This window comes from Hylobates moloch, unplaced genomic scaffold (genome assembly GCF_009828535.3).
Source record: "Hylobates moloch isolate HMO894 unplaced genomic scaffold, HMol_V3 SCAFFOLD_15, whole genome shotgun sequence".
Lineage (NCBI taxonomy): Eukaryota > Metazoa > Chordata > Mammalia > Primates > Hylobatidae > Hylobates > Hylobates moloch.
The window spans coordinates 2,502,003-2,526,507 of NW_026652290.1; the positions used below are offsets into that span (position 1 = coordinate 2,502,003).

Below are 24,505 nucleotides of genomic sequence, written 5' to 3' on the forward strand. Positions count from 1 at the left end.
AAAGTGCTGGGATTACAGGCGTGAGCCACCGCGCCTGACTCAGAAGCATTTTAATAGAAAGGTAATTTAAAATATTTTTAGAAACTAGAAAAAAAGAATCCTCCCTCTGTTCTACTTACCCTTTAGTATTTTCTGGTGTTTTCCTGAAGTCATTTTTTGCAATGCATCTGTTATATGTTAAATGGTTGTAATCTCGATATATACTATTATGACCTTTTGTGGTTATGTCATAGCATATACATTTGCAATATGGTTACAGGGCCAGGAAACATGAATTTGGAGGAATTACACACATCTGATTTCTCAGACAGAGCATGAAGTCTAAAATTAGGAATTTATGAAACTGAAGAACACATTTGTGGGGTGGGGAGGCCCTTCCTTCCTTCTGTCCTTTCCTACCTTCCTTCCTTCTTTCCTCCTTTCCTCCCTCTGGAAAGATCATCTCTGCGAGTGGGAAGCGGGGGGGCCTGACTATGGCTGGCACCTTGGTGTTCTGCACAAGTTTGTGGATGTGAGACCTAAGATTTCTGAGACTGCAACTAAAGCACCACTTGTTCCTTTTGCTTAAGTAGCTTGTGTTGAGTATAGTTAGGAAATTATCGTTTTAGCTGAATCAATACCTATTTTTTGTTAACCCAAGGTTGATAATAGGTTGAGAATAATCTAAGTTCATTTTTTCATTCTGTCTACTATAGTTGTCTTGAATACAACATGCTTTTCACAATGAATTTTTTTGAAAATCAGATTGGCAGCTTTGCATAACAAACACCACTCCTGAGCTGCCCAGCATGGGGAGAAAGAAGAGACGGCCTGAGCCTCACCCTTTGCTGGCCAGCTGTGTTGACTTACTACAGCTGACTTCTCTGAGCCGGAGCTTCCTCATCTGCACAAGGGGGATGACAGCTGTGCCTGACTCCCAGGTTTATGATGAGGATTAGAGGAGCATTAGCAAGGGCAATGTTTGTAGTAGAGACAGGCAAACAGAAGACTCTCAGTACATGGTATTTAGCAACCCCATTAGACTCAGACATTGAAGGAAATGCAGTAAAGCACACACAGTTTATTAATAAAAATGCAATGACATTGTACGGATTTGAAAATATTAGCTTCCTCACAGGCATAAAGGATTCCCAAGACCTATGGAGCAAAAAAAAACAAAATTTTTTTTGCTTGAGATAGAGTCTTGCTCTGTTGCCCAGGCTGGAGTGCAATGGCACCATCTCTGCTCACTGCAACCTTCGCCTCCTGGGTTCAAGCGATTCTCCTGCCTCAGCCTCCCAGTAGCTGGGACTACAGGTGCACACCACCATGCCTGGCTAATTTTTGTATTTTTATTAGAGACGGGGTTTCACTATGTTGGCCAGGCTTGTCTCGAACTCCTGACCTCGTGATCTGCCTGCCTCGGCCTCCCAAAGTGCTGGGATTACAGGCATGAACCACCGCACCTGGCCAGAGCAAAATACTATTATCAGTATTTTTATTGAGCATCTACTGTGGGCCAGGAACTGTTTAGAGACTCAGGCCAGGCGCTGTGGCTCACGCCTGTAATCCCAGCACTTTGGGAGGCCGAGGCGGGCAGATCAACTGAGGTTGGGAGTTCAAGACCAGCCTGACCAACATGGAGAAACCCCGTCTCTACTAAAAATGCAAAATTAGCCAGGGTGGTGGCACATGCCTGTAATCCCAGCTACTCGGGAGGCTGAGGCAGGAGAATCGCTTGAACCTGGGAGGCGGAGGTTGCGGTGAGCCAAGATCGCGCCATTGTACTCCAGCCTGGGCAACAGAGCAAGACTGCGTCTCAAGAAAAAAAAAAGAGAGACTCAGGTTAAATCCTGGACCAGGCCCTCAAGGATGGTCCACCTGAGCCCAAAACACCCTCTCTGCAGCGGCTCACTAGCCCCCCTATTCTATTCTGTGACACCTAACAGTTTAAACTTTCCCCCACTTAGCCCTTTGGACTACACAAGGACCATGTCAGCGAAATCATCCTGGGTATTTCCTGACACAGGAATCTGCCTTTTATCTCCCCCACCTACAACAGGATTGAAATTGTCCTCCTGCCCGAGGGAAGACTGCCCATCCCTCTCCAGGCTCTGTGCACCCATTTCCTCCTCCTCCTCTTTGGGTGGCTACGGGTGGAGTGAGAGCTTGGGAACCCTAGGCCGGGAGCAGCGGCTCACGCCTGTAATCTCAGGACTTTGGAAGGCCGAGGCGGGTGGATCACTTGAGGTCAGGAGTTCGAGACTAGCCTGGGCAACAAGGCGAAACCCTGTCTCTACTAATAATACAAAAAAATTAGCTAGGCGTGTTGGCAGCCGCCTGTAATCCCAGCTACTCGGGAGGCTGAGGCACGAGAATCACTTGAACCCGGGAGGCAGAGATTGCAATGAGCCGAGATCGTGCCACTGCACTCCAGCCTGGGCGACAGAGTGAGACTCCCTCTCAAAAAAAAAAAAAAAAGGCCGGGTGCGGTGGCTCACGCTTGTAATCCCAGCACTTTGGGAGGCCGAGGCGGGCGGATCACGAGGTCAGGAGATCGAGACCACGGTGAAACCCCGTCTCTACCAAAAATGCAAAAAATTAGCCGGGCATGGTGGCGGGCGCCTGTAGTCCCAGCTACTCGGAGAGGCTGAGGCAGGAGAATGGCGTGAACCCGGGAGGCGGAGCTTGCAGTGAGCCGAGATTGCGCCACTGCACTCCAGCCTGGGCGACAGAGTGAGACTCTGTTTCAAAAAAAAAAAAGCTTTGTGTCCGTCCCCGCCCCAAATCTTCTCATCCATCAGCACATGCCTCCTTGTGTATCTTTCGGGTGTCTGGACACTGAGGCCACAGAAGGACTGAACCAAGCTGGTCGGCCATGTCCTTTCTCAAGGCTGGGGGCCAGAGGCAGGGTGGGCAGGCACGGGTTAGAGGAAGTAGTAACTCTAGGTTTTGCAGGAGCTGGGTCTGCAACCACAACATCCAGCCCGGCAGGGAAGTTGATCCAGGGGCGTCCCCCACCCCCTCCCCTCGAGCTGCAGTTGGAAGCTGGGTCTGGGCCTGGAGCTCCGGAGCAGCCCCGCCAGCCTACAGGATACGTTTTGCGTAATGCAGGGTGGAAGGGGGAAACGACTACGCAAGCCCCTGGTTCATTACATGGACACACGTTAGGCATCTACTGTGTCACCTGCTCCGTGCGGGGCTCTGTGGGGAACGCAATTGGCCTTGGTGCCTGCCCACAGAATGCGACCTGGGTTAAGGAATTCGTCACCTTCCCTAGCAGTCTTTATCAAAAGGGTCGGTCTTTCAACGAAAACAGCAAGTGAGCTGTAAGTGTCCTGCCAGCCGCGGGACAGAAGGCCGATCGAAAACCTCTGCTGAGGCAAGGAACCCGCGTCGAGGTCCCCTGTAGGACCCGAATACACTTCACTTCCCAGCCACACTCAAGATGGCCGTCGGCCCGTTCCTGGGCTCCGCGCAGGCGCACTTCCGCCTGCCACTCCCAACATGGCTCCGCCCAGGCGTCCCGGGGCGGGACCAAGAGCGGAAGTGGGTGTGACGGGGACGGGGTCCCGGTGGGCCCGCGGGGGAAAGATATTGGGGAGTGGGAGCTGTGGGGTTCGGAGCGATGATTCCCCCACAGGAGGCATCCGCCCGACGGCGGGAGATCGAGGACAAGCTGAAGCAGGTGGGCGTGGGCCTGGGGAGGCTGGGGAGGAGGTGAGGGAAAGGGGCCAACAGCTGGGCCTGATTGTCTACTCATGGAGGAGGCAGGGGTGGGAGGGAGCGCACCCAGCGAGGAGATGGGGTTGGGGGCTAGGCCGTGGGGTTGGGACGCAGTGGTCTCCTTTAGCTTGTGGTTTCTGGTGATGTCCTCCCCTTGCCTGCCCCCAGGAGGAGGAGACTCTGTCCTTCATCCGAGACAGCCTGGAGAAGAGCGACCAGCTCACTAAGAACATGGTGAGTCTCCCGCAGCTGGGGGAGGGGGCAGGCCTCCGGACCCTGGGGGAGAGGCTTGAGACCTGGCGGTTCCGGTTCCTGCGGCCTGGGCTTCTGGTCTGGGTAGCGACGGAGGCAGTGTGTGGGTTTATCTAGCAACAGTTTGGCATCTCTCCTGCCTAGCCCCCTCCCCATGTTCCGTACCTTCACTGAGGAGGCTGCACTTCCCACTGGCCTGGACTTGCTGCTTTCTGTCTGAGCTCGCCATTCTTCCTTCTCTCCTTCTGCAAACACTCAGTGAGTCTGACCAGTTGGGCTAGGTACTGGGCATATGTCATGGTCAATGGACCCTCTGCCCAGGAGGTTGGCACTTTGAGATTCCTGAGGGCAGAGAAGACGCAGGCTTCACTCCAGAGGACTTTAGGGAAAGAAAGAGCTCTGAAGTCAGGCAGATCTGGGATCTAGTCCTTGCCCTTCTGCTTAAGTGTGCGGTTCCTGATAGGTAACTGGTGTCAGCGAATTCATCTGCTAAAACAGAGACCGTGCCAGCCTCCCAGTGTGTCTGTGAAGGTCATATGCGCTAATGCATGCGACTGCATCTTGCACAGTGCCTGGTATACAATAGGTACTCAATAAGTGAGTTTCCTTCTTTATTCCTAGGGGAGACTGGAAAAGCACAAAGTGAGTAAATACAAACTTGTATTTGCATTTAGTCACACAATAATAAAGTCCTAGTCCTTTTCTAAAAATTTTAATTTAAAAATTTTTTTTTTTAGAGATGGGGTCTGGCTGTGTTGTGCAGGCTAGAGTGCAGTGGCGTGACTGTAGCTCACTGCAGTCTCTAACTCCTGGGCTCAGGCAGTCCTCCTGCCTCGGCCTCCTAGTAGCTGGGACTGTAGGCACACACCACCATGCCTTGCTAATTGTGTGTGTGTGTGTCTGTGTGTGTAGACAGGGTCTCACTGTGTTGTCCAGGCTGGTCTTGAACTCCTAGTCTTAAGCTAACCTCCCGCCTCAGCCTCCCAAATTCTGGGGATTACAGGCATGAACCATCACGCCCAGCCTCTAGTCCTTATTCAATGAGTTTCATCCTTAGAGAGGGTTTTGAAGATACAGCAATGCATTTGAGGCTACTCTGTATGAAACTACTTCCGGTCCAGTTTAGGAATGCTTCAGAGAGGGCAGAAGTTGAGATTTGGCTTCAAAGGGTGGAAGGGAAGCCATCCTCGGCTGATTGCTTTAAGAAGAATTAATTTGATGCTTGGTTTACCTTCAAATAAAATTTCAACCAATTTGTCTTAGACCACCTACTATATGCCAGGCACATGATAGGTGCTGAAGATATAGTGGGGAACAGGCACACCCTGTTCCTTCCCTTGTGGAGTTTATTGTCTAGAAAACCAGAGAAAAGGCAGGAAATGCCGAAGATGGGTGTGTAGAAGCAGTGCTGGGACCACCGTGAGTCCCGAGATCAAGAGGCTTCCCTCCTGCAGGTGTCTATCTTATCATCCTTTGAGAGCCGCCTTATGAAGCTGGAGAACTCCATCATCCCTGTGCACAAGCAGACGGAGAATCTGCAGCGGCTGCAGGAGAATGTTGAGAAGACGCTGTCCTGCCTGGACCATGTCATCAGCTACTACCATGTGGCCAGTGACACTGAGAAGATCATCAAAGAGGGGTGAGTGAGTGAGGACAAGAGGGTCGATTCCTAATGCCTCCTGGACCAACAGGAGGGTTGGTCTGTAATCCCAACAATTTGAGAGGCTGAGGCGGGAGGATCGCTTGAGACTAGGAGTTCAAGACCAGTCTGGACAACATAGTGAGACGCCTTTTAAGCCGTAGGCCTTCAAAGGCGGTGGGGGGGTAGAATATATTTGAGCCTGGAGTCCCCTGTATTAATTCTCTTCTTCCCCTTCCAAATACTGTGTCCTTAGTCCTTCTTCATCCCCCATGCCCCGGCCTGACCTGGCTCTTTTCCTTTCCAGCCCCACAGGTAGGCTGGAAGAGTACCTGGGAAGCATGGCCAAGATTCAGAAGGCCGTGGAGTATTTTCAGGACAACAGCCCAGACAGCCCAGAACTCAACAAAGTGGTAAGGGGTCCGCAGAATAATGTGAGAAGCTTGGGGATATCAGTCTGTGCCCTGGTCTCATGAGGGACATGGGGCCAGCTTGAGGATATATGCGGTAGAATACACAGAAGGATATAGCACAGTACATCTTATAGGCATTAGGATCTCTGCTTCAAGAATTACACATTTTTTATTATTAAAAATTCTTTATTATAAAACTTTTTAATGTATTATAAAAATTAAATTATAAATTACATATAAAATATAAACTTAACATTTGATTTTTGTTGTTGTTGTTGTTGTTGTTGTTTTTTCCTGAGACAGTCTTGCTCTGTCACCCAGGCTGGAGTACAGTGCTCAGCTCACTGCAACCTCTGCCTCCGGGGTCCATGTGATTCTCCCGCCTCAGCTTCCCAAGTAGCTGGGATTACAGGCACCCAACACCGCACCTGGCTAATTTTTGTATTTTTAGTAGAGATGGGGTTTCGCCATGTTGGCCAGACTGGTCTCGAACTCCTGACCTCAGATGATCCCCCGCCTTGGCCTGGGATTACAGGTGTGAGCCATTGCACCCAGCCACGTTTGATTTTTATAAATGTATTTGTTGTTTCTTTATTTTGGTTAAAAATACATAATTTTTTTTTTTTTTTTTTTTTTTTTTTTGAGACGGAGTTTTGCTCTTGTTTCCCAAGCTGGAGTGCAAAGGCACGATCTCGGCTCACTGCAACCTCTACCTCCCAGGTTCAAGCAATTCCCCTGCCTCCTGAGTAGCTGGGATTACGGGTGTACGCCACCACTCTTGGCTGATTTTTTTTTTTTGTAGTTTTAGTAGAAATGGGGTTTCACCATGTTAGCCAGTTTGGTCATGAACTCCTGACCTCAGGTGATCCGCCCGCCTCGGCTCCCAAGGTGCTGGGATTACAGGTGTGAGCCACCGCGCCTGGCCAAAATGTACTATTTTAACTCTAAGCTAACAGTGGCATTAAGTAGATTCACAATGTTGTGTAGCCATCACCATTATTATCTCCACAGATATGTTCATCTTCTCCAAGTGAAACTCCACTCCCATCAAACACTAACTTCCCATTCTCCCTTCCTCTGTCTTCTGGTAACCACCATTCCACTTTCTGTTTCTGTGAATCTACTCTAGGAACTTGAGTCTATGTGATTTTTTTTTTACATTGTTATCTTAAGAGACAGGATCTGGCTTTGTCATCTAGGCCAGACTGCAATGGCACAACCATAGCTACTGCAGCCTCAAATTCCTGGGCTCAGACAATCCTCCCGCCTCAGCCTTTCAAGTAGCTGGGCCCACAGGCGTGTGCCACCATACCCAGCTAAGTTTTAAATTTTTTGTAGAGATGAGGTCTCCTGTGTTGTTCAGGCTGGTCTCAAACTACTGTCCTCAGGTGATCCTCCCACCTTGGCCTCTCAAAGTGTTGGGAGGGATTACGGGCATTAGCCAGTGTACCTGCCTTCATTATATTTTTGTGTTTAAGTTTTGGGGTCATTAGATCATCAGAGCAAGATGGTGACTTGGCCTCTGGAAATCACAATTCTATTTTCTGTCTTTATGGATTTGCCTATTCTGAATTTCTAATATAAATGGTATCTTATAATACATGGCCTTTTGTGACTGGCCTCTTTCACTTAGCATGATGCTTTCAAGATCAATCCATGCTATAGCATATATCAGTACTTCATTTCTTTTTCTTGCCATATGATATTGCTTTTTGTGGATCGACCACAATTTCTTTTTTTTTTTTTTTGTTTTGTTTTGTTTTGTTTCGTTTTTTGAGATGGAGTTATGCTCTTGTTGCCCAGGCTGGAGTACAATGGCGCAATCTTGGCTCACTGCAACCTCCGACTCCTGGGTTCAAGTGATTCTCCTGTCCCAGCCTCCTGAGTAGCTGGGATTATAGGTGCCTGCCACCACACCCAGCTAATTTTTTTGTATTTTTAGTAGAGACGGGGTTTCACCATGTTGGCCAGGCTGGTCTTGAACTCCTGACCTCAGGTGATCCGCTTGCCTCGGCCTCCCACAGTGCTGGGATTACAGGTGTAAGCCACCGTGCCCAGCCAGATCACATTTTCTTTAGCGGTTTATCCTTTGTTGGACACTTGGGTTGTTTCCAATTTTTGTCTCTTGTAAATAATGCTGCTATAAACCCTCTTATATACGTCATTGTGTGGACAGATTCATTCTCTTCTATGTTTGGGATACCTGTCTTTTATCAGATACGTGGTTTACAAATATTTTCTCTTATTCTGTGGGTTATCCTCACTTTGTTGGTGGTATCATTTGCTGCACAAATGTTTTCAACTTGATATTGTTCAATTTATTTATTTATTTTCTTTTGCAAACCCCCACTAACAAGAAGACAGATTAACGGTGCAGTGAGAAAATAATCAGCCAGTATTTTTTTTTTTTTTTTTTTTTTGAGACAGAGTCTCACTTTGTCGCCCAGGCTGGAGTGCAGTGGCGCAATCTCAGCTCGCTGCAAGCTCTGCCTCCTGGGTTCACACCATTCTCCTGCCTCAGCCTCCCGAGTAGCTAGGACTACAGGTGCCTGCCACCACGCCCGGCTAATTTTTTGTGTGTGTTTTTAGTAGAGACGGGGTTTCACCGTGTTAGCCAGGATGGTCTCGATCTCCTGACCTCGTGATCTGCCCGCCTCGGCCTCCCAAAGTGCTGGGATTACAGGCGTGAGCCACCGCGCCTGAGCCAGTATTTATTAAGTACCTACTTCTTGTAAAACTCTGGGTTTTACCTGTAAACACAAATTTTGAGAGAACGTGAAGTAAAGGAGTCACCAAGGCCGCTTCCCAACGTTTCTTCTTTGGGTTAAAGAATATCAGGGCAGGCCAGGTGCGGTGGCTCACACCTGTAATCCCAGCACTTTGGGAGGCCAAGGCCGGTGGATCACCTGAGGTCAGGAGATCAAGACCATCCTGGCCAACATGGTGAAACCCCGTCTCTACTAAAAATACAAAAATTATCTGGGTGTGGTGGCACCTGCCTGTAATCCCAGCTACTCGGGAGGCTGAGGCAGGAGAATCGCTTGAACCAGGGAGTCGGAGGTTGCAGTGAGCCAAGATTGTGTCACTGCACTCCAGCTTGGCGACAGAGGGAGACTCCCTCTCAAAAAAAAAAAAAAAAAAAAGATATCAGGGCAGAAAAGGGCAGAGGCCCTGAGTTCAGAAGACAGAGCTGGCACAGGCAGGGGAAGGCCAGGACTGGCAGAACACTGAAGCGGCAGGCACCCGCTTCCTTCTGTTATCCCTGCAGAAACTGCTCTTTGAGCGCGGGAAGGAGGCCCTGGAGTCCGAATTCCGCAGCCTGATGACGCGGCACAGTAAGGTCGTCTCGCCCGTGCTCATCTTGGATCTGGTCAGTGGTGACGATGATCTGGAGGCCCAGGAGGACGTGGCCCTGGAGCACCTGCCCGAGAGCGTGCTCCAGGATGTCATTCGCATCTCCCGCTGGCTGGTGGAATACGGCCGCAACCAAGGTAAGGGGTTCTGGCTTGGCCACGTGGCACACCAGAGGCAGAGGGAGTTTTCTCCCCTTTATTCTTTTTTTTTTTTTTTGAGATGGAGTCTTGCTCTGTTGCCCAGGCTGGAGTGCAATGGTGCAATCTTGGCTTGCTGCAGCCTCTGCACCCCCGGGTTCCAGCGACTCTCCTGCCTCAGCCTCCCGAGTAGCTGGGATTACTGGCGTATGCCACCATGCCTGGCCAAGTTTTGTATTGTTAGTAGAGATGGGGTTTCACCATGTTGGCCAGGCTGGTCTTGAACTTCTGACCTCAGGTGATCTGCCCACCTCAGCCTCCCAAAGTGCTGGGATTACAGACGTGAGCCACTGTTCCCGGCCCCCTTTATTCTTTAATCCACCTGTCATGGTTTTTTTTGATAAAAGGATGTTTAACTGGAACCAATATAAGCAACCATTCTATGACTTATATATCAAGTTGTGAATCTAGGCAAATTCAAACTTTTCTTGTCTTGATTTTTATGTTCCTTTGCCTTTTTTGATTAGTTGTAAAATTTTCAAATGGTACAGAAAGCCATGGGTGAAAAGTAAAAGTCCATCTCCCATTCCCTGATGCCTCCATTACATAACCCAAAGATGAGCACTATTAAGGTTTATTTATGCCAGGTGCGGTGACTATGCCTGTAATCCTAACACTTTGGGAGGCTGAGGTGGGTGGATCGCTTCAGCTCAGGAGTTCAAGACCTGGCCAACATGGCAAAACCCTGTCTCTACAAAAAATATAAAAATTAGCTGGGTGTAGTGACACATGCCTGCAGACCCAGCTACTCGGGAGGCTGAGGTGGGGGGAATGACTTGAGCCTGGGAGGTGGAGGTTGCAATGAGCTAAGATCACACCACTGCACTCCAGCCTGGGTGACAGTGAGACTCTTGTCTCGAAAGAAAGAAGGCCGGGTGCGGTGGCTCATACCTGTAATCCCAGCACTTTGGGAGGCTGAGGCGGGCGGATCACCTGAGGTCAGAAGTTCGAGACCAGCCTGACCAACATAGAGAAACCCCGTCTCTACTAAAAATACAAAATTAGCTGGGCGTGGTGGCGCATGCCTGTAATCCCAGCTATTACTGAGGCTGAGGCAAGATAATATCTTGAACCCGAGAGGTTACGGTGAGCCGAGATTGCACTATTGTGCTTCAGCCTGGACAACAAGAGCAAAACTCCATCTCAAAAAGAAAGAAAGAAAGAAAGAAAATAAAAACTCCAATAAATATTCAGTGTTGCACTTTTTTTTTTTTTTTTTTTTTTTTTTGAGACAGAGTCTCGCTCTGTCACCCAGGCTGGAGTGCAGTGGCGTGATCTCGGCTCACCACAACCTCTGCCTCCTGGGTTCAAGCAATTCTGCCTCAGCCTCCCAAGTAGCTGGGATTACAGGTGCCCGCCACCACGCCCAGCTAATTTTTGTATTTTTTGGTAGAGACGGGGTTTCACCATGTTGCCCAGGCTGGTTTTGAACTCCTGACCTCAGGTGATCCACCTGCCTCGGCCTCCGTAAGTGCTGGGATTGCAGGCATGAGCCACCTCACCTGGCAATGTTGCACTTTTTAGCCCTCCAACTCTTCTGTTTGTTTGTGTGTACACATACCAATTTGTCAGCATGGGCTTGCCTTCCCTCAGAACTGTGTGGTGGCAGGTCTCACGGCCGCGACGTATCTGATCACATGAACACATCGTGGCTCATGAGCTGATGACAGCTCGCCAGAAGATTTTCAGGAGCTCCTTACGATCGAGAGGGAGGCCCAGTGGACAGCCTCCAGACCGCTCAGCCCGCGCCTCTGTGTTTTGGTTCATTTCTCATGTCGGGGTTCCCTGTAAACTATTTGTTGGGAACTTCTGAAATCCACCATAGTTTTCATGTCCTTTTCCTCAGTCATGTGTGCAAGGAGCTCTTCCTGTTTTTCAGCGTTGATGAATGGTACCAAAATGGACGTACCTGTGTGGATTGCTTTTTTCTTTGAGGAAGTTCTTGGGGGTTTACTCTCAAGAGTGCAGGGATTAGGTGTAAGTGTCTGAAGATACTTGTAACCTTCTTGCCATCACTAGCTCCTCTCCAAATAGATCAGGCCAATCGATGGACTCATCGACAGTTCCATGGCCATTTGTTCTTCATTAATTTTTGTTTTTGCTATCTGATAGGACTATCACGGTCCTCTAATTTTTTAAATTTATACTTTATTAATGGCTAAAGATGTGTGTTTTTCATTCACTGACATTTGTTGTCTTTTTGCTTCCTATAGAGCTCATGTTCTTTGACCCCTTACCAAGTTGAATCTGGATATTGACTTTGTTTTTTTATTTAAAAAAAAGTACTATTTAAAACTTACAACTAGGGCTGGGCGCGATGGCTCATGCCTGTAATCCCAGCTACTTGGGAGGCTGAGGCGGGAGAATCGCTTTAACCCGGGAGGCAGAGGTTGCAGTGAGCCAAGATCGTGCCATTGTATTCCAGCCTGGGCGACAAGAATGAAACTCTGTCTCAAAAAAAAACAAAAAACAAAAAAAAACAAACTTACAACTAGGGTTGGGCACGGTGGCTCATGCCTGTAATCCCAGCACTTTGGGAGGCCGAGGCTGGTGAATCATTTGAGGTCAGGAGTTCAAGACCAGCCTGGCCAACATGGTGAAACCCCCATCTCTACTAAAAATACAAAAATTAGCTGGGCGGTAGTGGCGTGTGCCTGTAATCCCAGCTACTCAAGGATCTGAGGCAAGATAATTGGTTGAGCCTGGGAGGCAGAGTTTGCGGTGAGCCAAGATCACACTACTGTATTCCAGCCTGGGCGACAGAGTAAGACCTTGTCTCAAAAAAAAAAAACTTACAACTAATTATCAGTTCTATTGGAGGGTGTTTTTCTCTTTTAAGACTGCCTGGCCAGGCATGGTGACTCACGCCTGTAATCCCAGCACTCTGGGAGGCTGAAGTGGGCAGATTACTTGAGCCCAGGAGGTCGAGCCTGCAGTGAGCCGACATCGCACCACTGCACTGCAGCCTGGGCAACACAGCAAGACCCTATCTCAAAAAAAAAAAAAAAGACTTTGAAAGACTTTGCCTGATTTGGGACAAGATATGGGTGGCTTGTGACCAGAGCAGAGAGCAGATGCTAAGAAGGGTTGACAGGTAGACATGGTGGGTCTGCAAGGCAGAGACAGGGCCTGGCAGCCGTACCTCTATCGCTCTGTGTCTCCTCAGATTTCATGAACGTCTACTACCAGATACGCTCCAGCCAGCTGGACCGCTCCATCAAAGGCCTGAAGGAGCATTTCCATAAGAGCAGCTCTTCCTCTGGGGTTCCCTACTCCCCTGCTATCCCCAACAAGAGGAAAGACACACCTACCAAGAAGCCAGTCAAGCGGCCAGGTGAGCTCCCATCCTGGCCCATCTCTGCAACAGCCAGAGGCTGACTGGGGCTGCACTGCTTTCGTCCAGTCTAGCGTTCGCAGCGTCAGACCCATCGAGAGCTTGTCGTGATGGTAACCCCGACTGTAGGTACACAGGACAGAAAGCAAGTGTCTACCCGCCCAGTGAGGCCCCCCCAAGGGCAAGACTCTTCCTTCCAGCCAGCAGAGCCTGGGGGTTACACAGCTTCTTTGGAGTGGGGGAGTAACACAGGCGCTCAGTGAATCCCGCCTGAGGCAGAGCCCCTGCCTAGGCCTCCTCCCTCACACACACATCGCCCTGTCAGAAGGCCAGGCACAGTGCCGCAGCCAGGATGCTGGGATAGCGAGGGGATAGGTGCTCCAACCTTCACCTTCCAGAAAGGGAGGGTGACCTGAAGTGATGTGTAGCTGAGAGCTGGATGGGGAGAATTTCACTTTCCCAGTTGATCCAGAAAGGAAAGAAACCCCAGAGCATCCTCTCAGAAGAACTTAAACTGGCTTTGGGCTCCAGTGCAAGTGAGTGACTTGTGGAAAGGGGCACTATGATGAGAGGCCGGGGCCAGTGGCTGTCGCTGTCCTGGGTGAACATCTCGTCATCTGTCTGTTCTTTCTCCCCGGCATCATGTCCCTTATAGTCTGTGCTCCAGGTAAACAGTGTCAGTGCCAGCCACAGCTTGGCAAGCCCGGCTGTGTCTGGCCACCGAGAGATGCTGCCCACAGCTCGATGACGTGCTGGGATGTTCTGGGCTGGGGCTGCTGACATGGCTCTGAAAGAGAAAGCTGGAGAAGCCGGGGCTGCTCCCACCCAGGCTGGCCCTCTGCCCAGCTGCTGCTGGGGGCACATGCCCTAGTTGTGGCCTGTGGGACCTGCTTATGACAACCAGCTTTGGGTAGAGCTCACTTACACCCTTGGTTTCTCCAGTCCCTACCTGCCCGTGCCCCTCAGAGAGTGAGGTGTCTGTTCCACAAGGGCACCCGCTCCCCTGTAGGCCTTTGTTTAGGATCTGGAGAAACAGGCAGAGCAGGGGCTGCCCTCAGGGAGTAGAGCATTAGGGAGCTGGTGCCTGGGGCCTTCTTCCTCCGGTGTGGAAACCCTGCCCACCAGCCAAAACCTGCTGTAAATGGGGACTGCCAGCCCAGCCTGTGGGCGCAGCTGCCTGCACAGCGGATGGAGCAGCTCTGTGCCTTCTGTGTGGTGGGGAGTGGCTGTCTCTATGAGGCTGCGAGGATGCTTGGGCCCCAGCCAGTCTGTGCTTGCTTCCTCTTCTGCCTGGTTCCCTGACAGGTCCCCCAGAAGCCCCAGAGCCCTATTTGCACTGCCCTAAGAGTGCCCGCTGGCCATGCAGCCACCTGGCCTTTCAGGCAGGAGGGATCTGATCTCAGGTGGCTCACAGTGGACCACATCCATCCTTGGGCCAGAGACACAAGAGGAAAACTCTCCAGCTGTGGGGTTTCAGAGTTGTCAGGAACTGGTGGGCTCAGGACCGATGTCAGGCTCTAGGGAGTCAGGCTCTAGGGAGTCAGGCTCTAGGGATGTCAGTTCCCACTTCTGAGGAGAGGGACAGGGAGCCCTCCCAGGTGGTGAAGCACTGACCTCAGCATCCCTGGAGGTAATTGGGCGCCTGACGGGTTTGGCGGCTACTAGATCCACATCCGCGACCCACATCCTGCCGGCATGCACCTGCGTCTGCATCTGCGTCTGCTCCTGGTGGGTTGTGGGGCAGGAATCAGATTCACTCATTAGTGAGCCGCACTCGCTGAAGGGGAGAGCGTGAGCAAGGCAGATGTGAGCCAGGCCTCGGGACTTGGTTATTAGGAGCTAATTATGGGCCAAGTATGGTGACTCACGCCTGTAATCCTAGCACTTCGGGAGGCCGAGGCGGCGGATCACCTGAGGTCAGGAGTTCGAGACCAGCCTGGCCAACATAGTGAAACCCTGTCTACTAAAAATAGAAAAAAAATTAGTTGGGTGTGGTGACGCACGCCTATAATCCCAGCTACCCAGGAGGCTGAGGCAGGAGAATCGCTTGAACCCGGGAGGCAGAGGTTGCAGTGAGCCGAGATCGTGCCACTGCACCCCAGCCTGGGCAACAGAGCGAGACTGTCTCAAAAAAAACAACAAAAAACGAGCTAATTGTGGTATCGTGCGGTGCGGTGTGGTGCAGGTGTAAGCAATGAGCCTCCAGACACTGCGCCTTTCTCCTTCAGCTTTCTGGGGGAGCTGCCAGGACACAGCAGCCTCACTGTGCTCAGATAGACTGTGGGGAGTGGGGGGCATCCCGGGTGCCTTTCTGCCCCTATGCATTTTGTTAACAAGGCAGCTGCACTTGTCTACATGAGATGCGAGTTGATTTCCCCACGTCTTCTGGCCCGAGATGTCTCATTCCCACAAAGGAGGCTGACCCAGGCGGCTGTGGGTGCTGCCATTTTGTTCTCATTGTTTTCACTTGTGATACTAATTATTGTTTTTTTCCCCCATGCCAAGAGCATGTGCCCTCTCCTTCCGTGCACACCCTCCAGGCTCTCTGTGCGGTGGCTTCTGTTAACCCCTTCTTGACTTTTGGATTTTTTCTTGTCTCTTTGGTGGTTTGGGGAACTCTGGTGTGGGGCTAGGCTGCCTCTGGGTCTCTGAGCCGTTCGCCTTGGGCACAGCGCTCCCCGGAAGTTCAGCTGGGGTAGCTTCCTGCTGGCTGCTGTTTGACATACGTCCCAACACTGAGCATGCCCGGAGAACTCTGCCTGGAGTTTGGGGCTGGGCTGGGGGCCTGCTGGCTTCAGGGTGCCCCCAGGCTCTGCCACCCTGGTTGTACCCTCTGGGTATGCGAGGTTTGTCACTGGCTCCTCCGACCTGAGCCCTCGCCTGTTCTGATTACAATGCCACTCCATGTTTTTGACTTCTCCTGGTGGATCTTGGTCCATCTTCATTACCCTCTGTCCTTTCAGAAATGAACTGAAATCCAGAACAAGGAGGGTCAGTAGTAGAATCAAGGCTCCATTTGGAGAAGGAAATGATTCCTTTCCTTCGTCCTTGTCCCCAGGGTCTCTGGTGGTCCCAGGGAAGGGCCTGCTCACTGTTGGGGGGCTGGGTGCGGGGCCTGGGGGGCAGGTGGAGGGCCGCTGCTGTTTTCTCTCACTCATTTCCTAGGTCTTCTTATCTCCTCTCTGTGTGGCTCTGGTGACAGGGACGATCCGTAAGGCTCAGAACCTTCTGAAACAGTATTCCCAGCATGGTCTAGATGGGAAAAAGGGGGGCTCTAACCTCATTCCTCTGGAAGGTAATCACCCTGTGTTCCCCTCCTGTCCCTTCCTCCTCCACTGTGTGTCCACGCACTTGGCAGGGCAGAGCCTCCCCCAGGAGGGCCTCAGGAGAAACCCTGAGGGGAGCAGGGTGGGAATGGCAGGTCCCTGACGCCACTTGGGCTTCAGCGGGCGCAGGGACAGTTTCCCGCCCTCGGCCTGGTCCTCTCTGGCTGATGGCAGCTCTGCCCTCCCTGAGGCTTCCCTCCTCCCTTCCCTGTCTCTGTCTTTGTCTCCTGTGTGAACTCAGAGAAAGTTCTTTGTCTTGGGGCAGCCCTTTCACGCTCAGACCAGCAGTGGCAGGCCCCAGCTGGCCGAGGCCTCCCGGCCTTCCCCTCTTTAGAAAGGGGAGTGTGTGCAGCAGGGGACAGGCAAACTGGGGCTTTCCCCAAATACAGCGAGGTGGGGAACCCCCCTGGGGCCAAGCATCAGCTCTTCAGCCCCTCCTTGGTCCTTCTCTGCTTTCCCTGGGCCTCCAGGCTTGGGGAAATGAGCAGCTAAGGCCGGTCTTGGGTGCTCACTGAAGTCAGGCTTGAAACGGCTGTTCCCAAGGTGGCTTGAGGTAGAGGAGGGGCTCAGAGCCCTCTCCAATGCCCCCTTCCCCATCCCCGTCTGACGTCCCACTCCTGGAGATGAAGGGCTTCTTCCCTGTACCCCAAGGGGCAGCCTGCCTGGCCCCTGGATAAACGCTGCTTGTGTTTGTGCGGCTGACATCTCGCCAGGTCACGAGCATGATTTCCGAGTTAAGCACCTGTCCGAGGCCTTGAACGACAAGCACGGGCCGCTGGCCGGTGAGTACCGCAGCCCAGCCCGAGGGCAGCCGCTGACACTGCCTTCGCAGCGGTCCCCGGATGGCCTGCTCCTGCCTGGCCCAGCCGGGCCCACTCTGCTCTGAAGATAGGCCAGGCCTATGCGCCTCTCTCTTCACTCTCTCTCTTTTGGGCCTAGGTCTCCTTGCCTCTCTCCAGATGGGAGTGCATGCCTGTCTGTCAGGCCTGGGCCAAGGGGAGAAGCCGCTGCTACTCGGAAAGCAGGCAGAGAGGGAAGGTGGCTCCCTTGAGGGCAGGGAGCCCTGACGTCCGCCTCCTGCATCAACTCAGGGCTCTGATCCCCTCGGAGCCCATCCCTTGGCACATAGGACCAGGCGGTTCTGCCACTGGTTTTGTCTGCAGGCGTCCCCGCCGTGGCCTCCAGTAACAGGGTCTGGCCTCCTCCTGGGGCAGCTGGCAACGGCTCCTCTCTGGGACTTAACCAGCCTCTTAGATTTTGACCCCATGCCAGCCAGCCTCAGAAGCTGCAGCCAACCACCCTCTTAGATGTTCCAGAAGCCCGGGCTGGGCTGGTCACTTCCTTCGCAGGCCCCGCATTTGCCCACATGGATGACCCCAGTGCCAGCCTCCTTGAGGTGGCACAGCCACCTGCCCACCCTGGGCTGCCCTCTTTCAGGTACAACTCAGAATGCTCAGTCCTGGGGTCAAACTGCCTTATCCATGACGTTGATGCAGGAATCTTCCCTCCTTATCCTTCCGTCCATCACCCTCCTGCCTCTGGTGTCTGATCCCACTGTCTGCGCAGAGCCGAGAATGAAGCCAGAACCAAGGCTGGTGGGCTCAGCTCCTGTTGTTCCCCTCGAACCTGGCAGAGCCTGCTAGTGCCTTTGCAGCTTTCTGCCAGAACAGTCAGCCTCTTCCCTATCCGCTGCCAGTCTGGGGTACAGGCCAGGAGTTGGGGGACCCACGCCGTCCCCAGCCAGGAGTGTGGCTGGCCCCAGACCGGCAGCTCAAGAGTTGTGCCATCCCCCAGGGAGAGATGACATGCTGGACGTGGAGACCGATGCCTACATCCACTGCGTCAGTGCCTTCGTCAAGCTGGCGCAGAGCGAGTACCAGCTGCTGGCCGACATCATCCCCGAGCACCACCAGAAGAAGACCTTCGACTCCCTGATACAGGTCCCGCCCCGCCCCGGGGGCTCTGCAGCCAGCCCCAGCAAGAGCTGTCACGACAGACTCTTGCAGCCCTCAACTCCAGCCACCACCACCACCTCATGCCCTGGGGACCGGTTCTGGGTGGATGCTCACCACCTCCCCGTCACCCCTCTTCCTGCACACTGGCCCCCCTACACACTATAAGGATCCCCCACTAGCCCGGAACTAGCTCCCACCGCCCCACCCTTCCCTGAACTGTCTCCCTGCCCCCTCAGGATGCCCTAGATGGGCTGATGCTCGAAGGGGAGAACATCGTGTCCGCTGCCCGGAAGGCCATCGTGCGACACGACTTCTCCACGGTGCTCACCGTCTTCCCCATCCTGCGGCACCTCAAGCAGACCAAGCCTGAGTTTGACCAGGTGCTCCAGGTATGTGGGCGAGGGGCCCTCAAAAACACAGCCAGGAGGCATCATGTTGCTGGATGTGACCGCCCCATCCCTCCCTGGGAGAACCCCATTCTCCGTCCCACACTTCCGCTCTGAGGGTACATGGAAGCAGCTTAGGAAGGGCCCTGGGTGAGTGAGATGCTCACAGAGCGACTGGAGGTGAGCTGGGCGCTCCCTTGTGCTTCCTCAGGGCACGGCCGCCAGCACCAAGAACAAGCTGCCTGGCCTCATCACCTCCATGGAGACCATCGGTGCCAAAGCGCTGGAGGACTTCGCGGACAACATCAAGGTCCCTGCTGTCCTCCCCTTTCGCCCCCATCCCAGCCCAGCACCACAGTGACCTGGCCCTGGGGAACTCTCAGAGAGCAGGCCTCCAAGAGGGCGCGTTGTCCCAGGGGTAGCCAGCTGCACCGCTGGCCTGTCAGCACCCATGTGTCTTCCTTTCCTTCCTGGGGCCTCCAAGCCCTCTGAAGTGAGAAGGGCCTCTCCCCCTTGGTCCAGCCTGGCTCAGCCTTTGTGCCAGGAGGCAGCACCATGAGCAGGTGCATGGGGGCGTGGGGTGGGCTGGGGGCTGCTTCAGGGAACCAGAGGCTGTTTTTCCACAGAATGACCCGGACAAGGAGTACAACATGCCGAAGGATGGCACCGTGCACGAGCTCACCAGCAATGTGGGTGCTGCCTGAGGACACCAGGGAGGGGGGAGGAAGGAGGGCCCAGGCCCAGGGCCAGGCCGAGTACTGGTGGAAGGGACCCAGCCTGGCCCAGAGCCACTCGCACCTTCGTGAGCAGTCCTGGGTGGCAGGATGGACAGTGACGTGCTTAGTGTCTCTAGCAGATAGGGCCTTTCCCGGCAGGCTAGAGCAAAAATGAAGTTTCCAGCCGCGCTCTTCACTGGGCGGATCCCAGCCCTGGGCTGGCCCTGGGCACTCAGAGGGGTCGCCGTGGGAGGCCGTCGGCCGGGCCTGCCACTTGCCCTTCTGCACTATCTTCTTCCCACCCAGGCCATCCTCTTCCTGCAGCAGCTTTTGGACTTCCAGGAGACGGCAGGTGCCATGCTGGCCTCCCAAGGTACTGGCACCTCCCAGCTGGGCCCCCGGCCCCACTCCCCTCCTTGCCTGGAGACGTGGGGTTAGAGGGCAGGGAGCAGTGAGGAGGTATCTCCAGTCTGTGGAGGGGTTGAGATGTGCTCTGCAGAGGGTCCCTGGGGCTGAGCATCAGGAGAGCAAGGTTTGCCTGCACCTTTCAAGACCAGACACTGGACCTTTGGTCCCTCCCTCAGCCCCTTTGATCGTCCTCGCCCTGGAAGCAGTGTCCTCACTCTGGGAGCGGTGCTGGCTGGTTGGAAGGTGTCCTTTCTGCCCCTGCCCCCCTCCCGAATCCTTCTCTCGTGTCTGCCTGCTCTCCTAATCAGGCTCACTCAGCTGACATTCAGAGGGTAGCAAGTGTCTCAGGGCCCGCTGGGTGTCTTCCTGCTGGCCCTGCTCTGGGACTGGAGCTTGGGGGTCGGCCTGTAAGCAAGAGCACCTTTCTGGGTCATTCCAAGCACTGAGGTCCCTGGGCCCTCTCCTCCCGTCCCATTTTGGGGGCAAGGAGCCCGTGGGCAGCCTCCAGCCTGCGCTTCTCCAGCTCTCTACTTTCCAGGGTGTTCCCTGGTCCTCAGAGGGTCCCGCCTGCTATGTCTTGCTATCTGTGTTTTGGCTGTCGTGGGGAGAGGTCTGCTTGATTCGGGTTGACGTGCCGTTTCTAACCTGTTTTTTGCACTTTGCATCTTTCTCCCTCCTTTGTCTCTCCCTCTGTCCCCTCTGTGCACTGCCTTTCACTCCGTAGTTCTTGGGGACACATACAATATTCCTTTAGATCCCCGAGGTAAGCAGTGCGGTTCTGCAGCCCCCTCCTGTCCCTCTGAAGCTTGGTGGGTGAGGTTCCCTGGGGACTGACTCTCAGTACCTACTGGGGAGCCCGAGTCAGAGGGGACATGAGTTTTCTCAGGGTGCTCTCAACTATCTCTGCTCCCTTCAGGGTCACTCTGTCTCTGAGCTTATCCACAGCACCTGCCTGGGCCAGAGCCCTGGATACACCCCCCAGGCTCGCCCGGCCTCCCTGCCTTGCTGTCCCCACTCGGCCTTCCACACTGTGCAGGCTGCAGCTTCGTCTGTTCAGCAGGGTCTGGTAGAGGGGGATGTTCAAATGTAGGGGAGAAGGTGGAGAGGCTGTGGGGAGCCCATTCTAAGACTCTGCTGTTGGCAAAAGGAAAAAGGGGGCCTTGTAGAAACCACCCAGGGTGGGTGGGGGCAGGAGGGGACAGGGCGCTGGCATATCACTCTTGTCCTGCCAGCTTTTCTGCTGACATGGGCCAGCTCCACCCCATCATAGAGGGCAGTTCTGGGTTCCAAAAAATCCAGGGCTGGTGCTTCCTGCAGCAGGGGCCACCCTGTGGCTTAGCAGGCAGCCAGCTCTGCCCAGGGAAGCCCGGGGCCTGTCTCAGTGTCCCCTCAGACTGCTGCATGGCCTGGAGGAAGGGCCGTTGAGGGTCTTGGCGGCTGCCACTGCAATGACAGGACTTCTCCTCTCACAGAGACCAGCTCTTCGGCCACCAGCTACAGCTCCGAGTTCAGCAAGCGGCTGCTAAGCACCTATATCTGTGAGTGTTCTCCCGGGCAGACCAGCAGCCCTGCTGCCTGCATGCCCTGCTTTTCCCTTCCTTCTGTCTGTGCTCTCTGGCTATTCCCAGGGCCCTCTCTTAAGTGCCATCTGACCTTTGGAACCACAACCTGACCTCTAGTTCAGAGGCTGAGGGGAGTTGGGCTGAGGCCTCCTGAGGCAGGACAAGGAGCGATGGATAGGAGTGCATTAGCGGGTCCTGGGGTGGGGTCGTTTGGGTCAGACTGCCGAGGGGGGCGTGGCCCCATTTTTCCCTGTGCAGGTAAAGTGCTGGGCAACCTGCAGCTGAACTTGCTGAGCAAGTCCAAGGTGTACGAGGACCCAGCTCTGAGCGCCATCTTCCTGCACAACAACTACAATTACATCCTCAAATCCCTGGAGAAGTAAGTGGCCTGCGGGAGCGAGTCTGCGGCTCTCACCTTCCCCTCGGCTGTGCAGCTGTGCCAGCCCCTGCCCCTCTGGGCTCCTTCTCTTGTGGACGAAAGGGGAGGGGGTGCTTCAGTCTCCTCCACCCCAGGACCCGGAAGGTGGGATGCCGTAGAGCTTGTGGAGTTTGGGGTGCAACGGGAGGCCCTCCCGACATTGCTGCAGCCTTTGGGCCTGAGGAGCCAATCCCGTCCTCCTGTTCTCTGTCCCCTACCCCCACCCAGGTCTGAACTCATCCAGCTGGTGGCAGTGACACAGAAGACTGCTGAGCGCTCCTACCGGGAGCACATTGAGCAGCAGATCCAGACCTACCAGCGCAGGTGAGAGGCTGGGCCCGCCCTGCTCCTGCATGGGCCCCTGGCCGTCTTGGCCCTCACCCCGCCCCTGTGCCACCACGCACTCTTCCTTCTCAGCACCTCAGGACACAGGGTCAGTCATGGGGAACTCCTGTCCTCTGGACCCTAATCCTCCACTTGGTTTCGAATCAAACTCACGGGGTGGAGAGAGAAGCCCCCTCCTCTCCCACTACCTGCTCCTAGGGGCCCACTATGGCCACCTGAGAGGGGAGTCTTCCAAGTGTCAAGACTAAGAATGATTCAAGAGCTGGCTGTCCGAGATGCGGGTAATGTTGACCCCAGGAGAAGAGCAAGGTTGCGAGAGCACTTGAACTTGGCTGAGCCTTGCTCTGTGAGGATCCTGCTGCTTCTCTGGTCCTCTTTCTTCCTGGCTTTGTTTCTTCCCTTTGAATGTGTCTCCCTCTTCCTTCTCATTTATCTGCCCTCCACTCCTTTCCTTCTCATCTGTTTCTCCATCTTAATTTGCCATGATATTGATGTGAAGTATAGTTGATACTATTTGTTCAATTTATTGAACACTCAAGTGTTTCCTTATGTTTTCTCAAAAAGTGACCAGTTTAAAGATTTTCTCTTCCCAGGAAGAAAATCTGTTGTTTTGCTTAGTTGTGTCCCACATCCCTTCCTACCACCACCCGCCAAGTAGATCCAGAGATTTAGCAAACGAAACAAGCCAGGCCACTGAGGCAGGCCGCCCTCTGCCCTCATGCTTCTCTTTCTGTCTGGCAGCTGGTTAAAGGTGACCGATTACATCGCAGAGAAGAATCTACCTGTGTTCCAGCCAGGAGTCAAGGTGGGCTCAAGGCCTGGGCTGGGAAGGGGTGTCTAGTAGACGGGATACTTTTTGTCGTGTCTCCGGGAAAAAGCAGACAAGCATCCCTCTGGGATCGGAGAGCAAAGGATGCATGTGGCCATCAGGACACAGGAGACAGGCCCAGGCCAAGGGTGTTTGGGGAAGAGTGGGGGCAGGCCGCTCTGCTCTGAACTGAGCCTTCTCTGCCATCTCTCCTGGCTTCCCAGCTCCGGGACAAGGAGCGGCAGGTTATTAAGGAGCGTTTTAAGGTGAGTCGGGGTTCTCTCCCCTCCACTGCTTGCTGCTGCTGTTGAGGCAACACAGACCCAAAATGTTTGTCTCTGGGTCCCTTCCTTTTTCACCTTTTTGGTGGCCAGGGCTTCAATGATGGCCTCGAAGAACTGTGCAAAATCCAGAAGGCCTGGGCTATTCCAGACACAGAGCAGAGGGACAGGATTCGCCAGGCCCAGAAGACCATTGTCAAGGAGACCTACGGGGCCTTTCTACAGAAGTGAGCCCTCCATTTCCCCCCCTAGCCTGTGCTGCCCACAGCCCCAGTGGGCCTTTTCAAGCTCCTCTTCCTCAAGGGAAAAAAGGAGAAGGGTGGTGGATTTAGGCAGCAGATCCAGCAACCTGGGCTTTGGGGCGGGGCCAGACAGGGAATCACTCAGGGCCACCCCTTCCAAGACTATCAGGAGTGCCTTAGGCTGAGGCTGGGGAGGGGTCGGCCCTCCCTGTCCCCTGACCACAGTGCCCCCTCAGGTTCGGCAGCGTGCCCTTCACCAAGAACCCGGAGAAGTACATCAAATACGGGGTGGAGCAGGTGGGCGACATGATCGATCGCCTTTTCGACACCTCTGCCTGAGCCTGCTGCTAGCCCTGCCCGGTTCCACCAGACTGGCGTGTCATTGGACAGATAAACCGGTGTTAACTTGCCTCTGGGCTGGGTGAGCTTGAAGTCCTTTGGGATAGAGACCTGTCTCCACCACCCCATCCAGGAGCCGTGTCCCTGAGCCCTCTAGTCCTGGTTTCCGCTTTTTCCCCACAGCCCGTGTTCCCAGTCGAACCAGCACTCTCCCGGAAGCCTGGGGTCCCTTCACACCTTGGCTTTTGTGACCCTGATGGCTTCTGAAACAGGAAAAGAGAGAAGGAAGACAGAGGCCTGTGCCCACTGCTGCCCCATGTGTACCAAGAGCAGCAGAGCAGAACGGCCCTACCTCCAGCCTAGATCAGAGGTGGGGGGCAGAGAACTCCCCTACAGCCCAGAGTTGTGGTAGGGCTCAGAGAAGCAGCCAGGGCACCTGGAGGAAAGGCAGTCAGGATTGACCCCCTCTCTTAAAACACATTCCCGCCCGCCCACAGGCCTGAGGTCTGGGACCTTTCCCTCCCAAGAGTCCCCTAGGTGGCTGGGGGAGGCAGGCTCACTGGCCATTTTCCCTAGTGTTCAGCACACTGCAGGAGGCTTTCGGAGGAGGACTTCCGCCCCACGCTCTGCTGCCGTCCTGAGGCCCCTGTCTCTGGTCCCCAGCCTCAGTGCCTCTTGGCCCAGGGCCAAGCAGTGGTCGTTGCAGAAGGAGCAATTAGGCTGCCTGCCTGTGGGCTGGGAGACGGGGACAATGGGGGAAAAGTTCAGGAGCAAAGTGGGGGTTGGAAGCAAAAAATAGGGCTCCACCTATTTAGGACGAGAATG

The 24,505-nt window shown here is 53.9% G+C and overlaps 1 protein-coding gene across 6 annotated transcripts; it reads left to right on the plus strand.

The window, feature by feature from the left end:
• Positions 1–3,511: 3,511 nt before the first annotated feature.
• On the plus strand, positions 3,512–23,751 carry EXOC7 (exocyst complex component 7). Of its 6 annotated transcripts, XM_032177786.2 has the most exons (21): positions 3,512–3,667; positions 3,874–3,939; positions 5,412–5,596; positions 5,904–6,009; positions 9,278–9,500; positions 12,727–12,894; positions 16,097–16,189; positions 16,934–17,002; positions 18,015–18,160; positions 18,412–18,564; positions 18,773–18,871; positions 19,188–19,250; positions 19,584–19,650; positions 20,410–20,448; positions 21,158–21,223; positions 21,506–21,626; positions 21,894–21,989; positions 22,752–22,815; positions 23,043–23,084; positions 23,193–23,326; positions 23,578–23,751. In XM_032177786.2, the coding sequence occupies exons 1-21, from the start codon at positions 3,608–3,610 to the stop codon at positions 23,678–23,680; spliced, it is 2,163 nt and encodes a 720-aa protein (XP_032033677.1). In that variant the 5' UTR covers positions 3,512–3,607; the 3' UTR covers positions 23,681–23,751. The 6 variants fall into 6 exon arrangements, with proteins under 6 accessions (XP_032033677.1, XP_032033678.1, XP_032033679.1 ...); XM_032177787.2 differs by lacking the exon at positions 20,410–20,448; XM_032177788.2 differs by lacking the exon at positions 16,934–17,002.
• Positions 23,752–24,505: the final 754 nt, after the last annotated feature.

Bases quoted from the DNA above. Each gene is read 5' to 3' on its own strand.
- EXOC7 (XM_032177786.2), top strand. From the start codon at position 3,608: ATGATTCCCCCACAGGAGGCATCCGCCCGACGGCGGGAGATCGAGGAC. The intron at 18,161-18,411 runs GTCCCGCCCCGC...CTGCCCCCTCAG, and splicing joins CCTTCGACTCCCTGATACAG to GATGCCCTAGATGGGCTGAT. The intron at 19,651-20,409 runs GTACTGGCACCT...TTCACTCCGTAG, and splicing joins TGCCATGCTGGCCTCCCAAG to TTCTTGGGGACACATACAAT.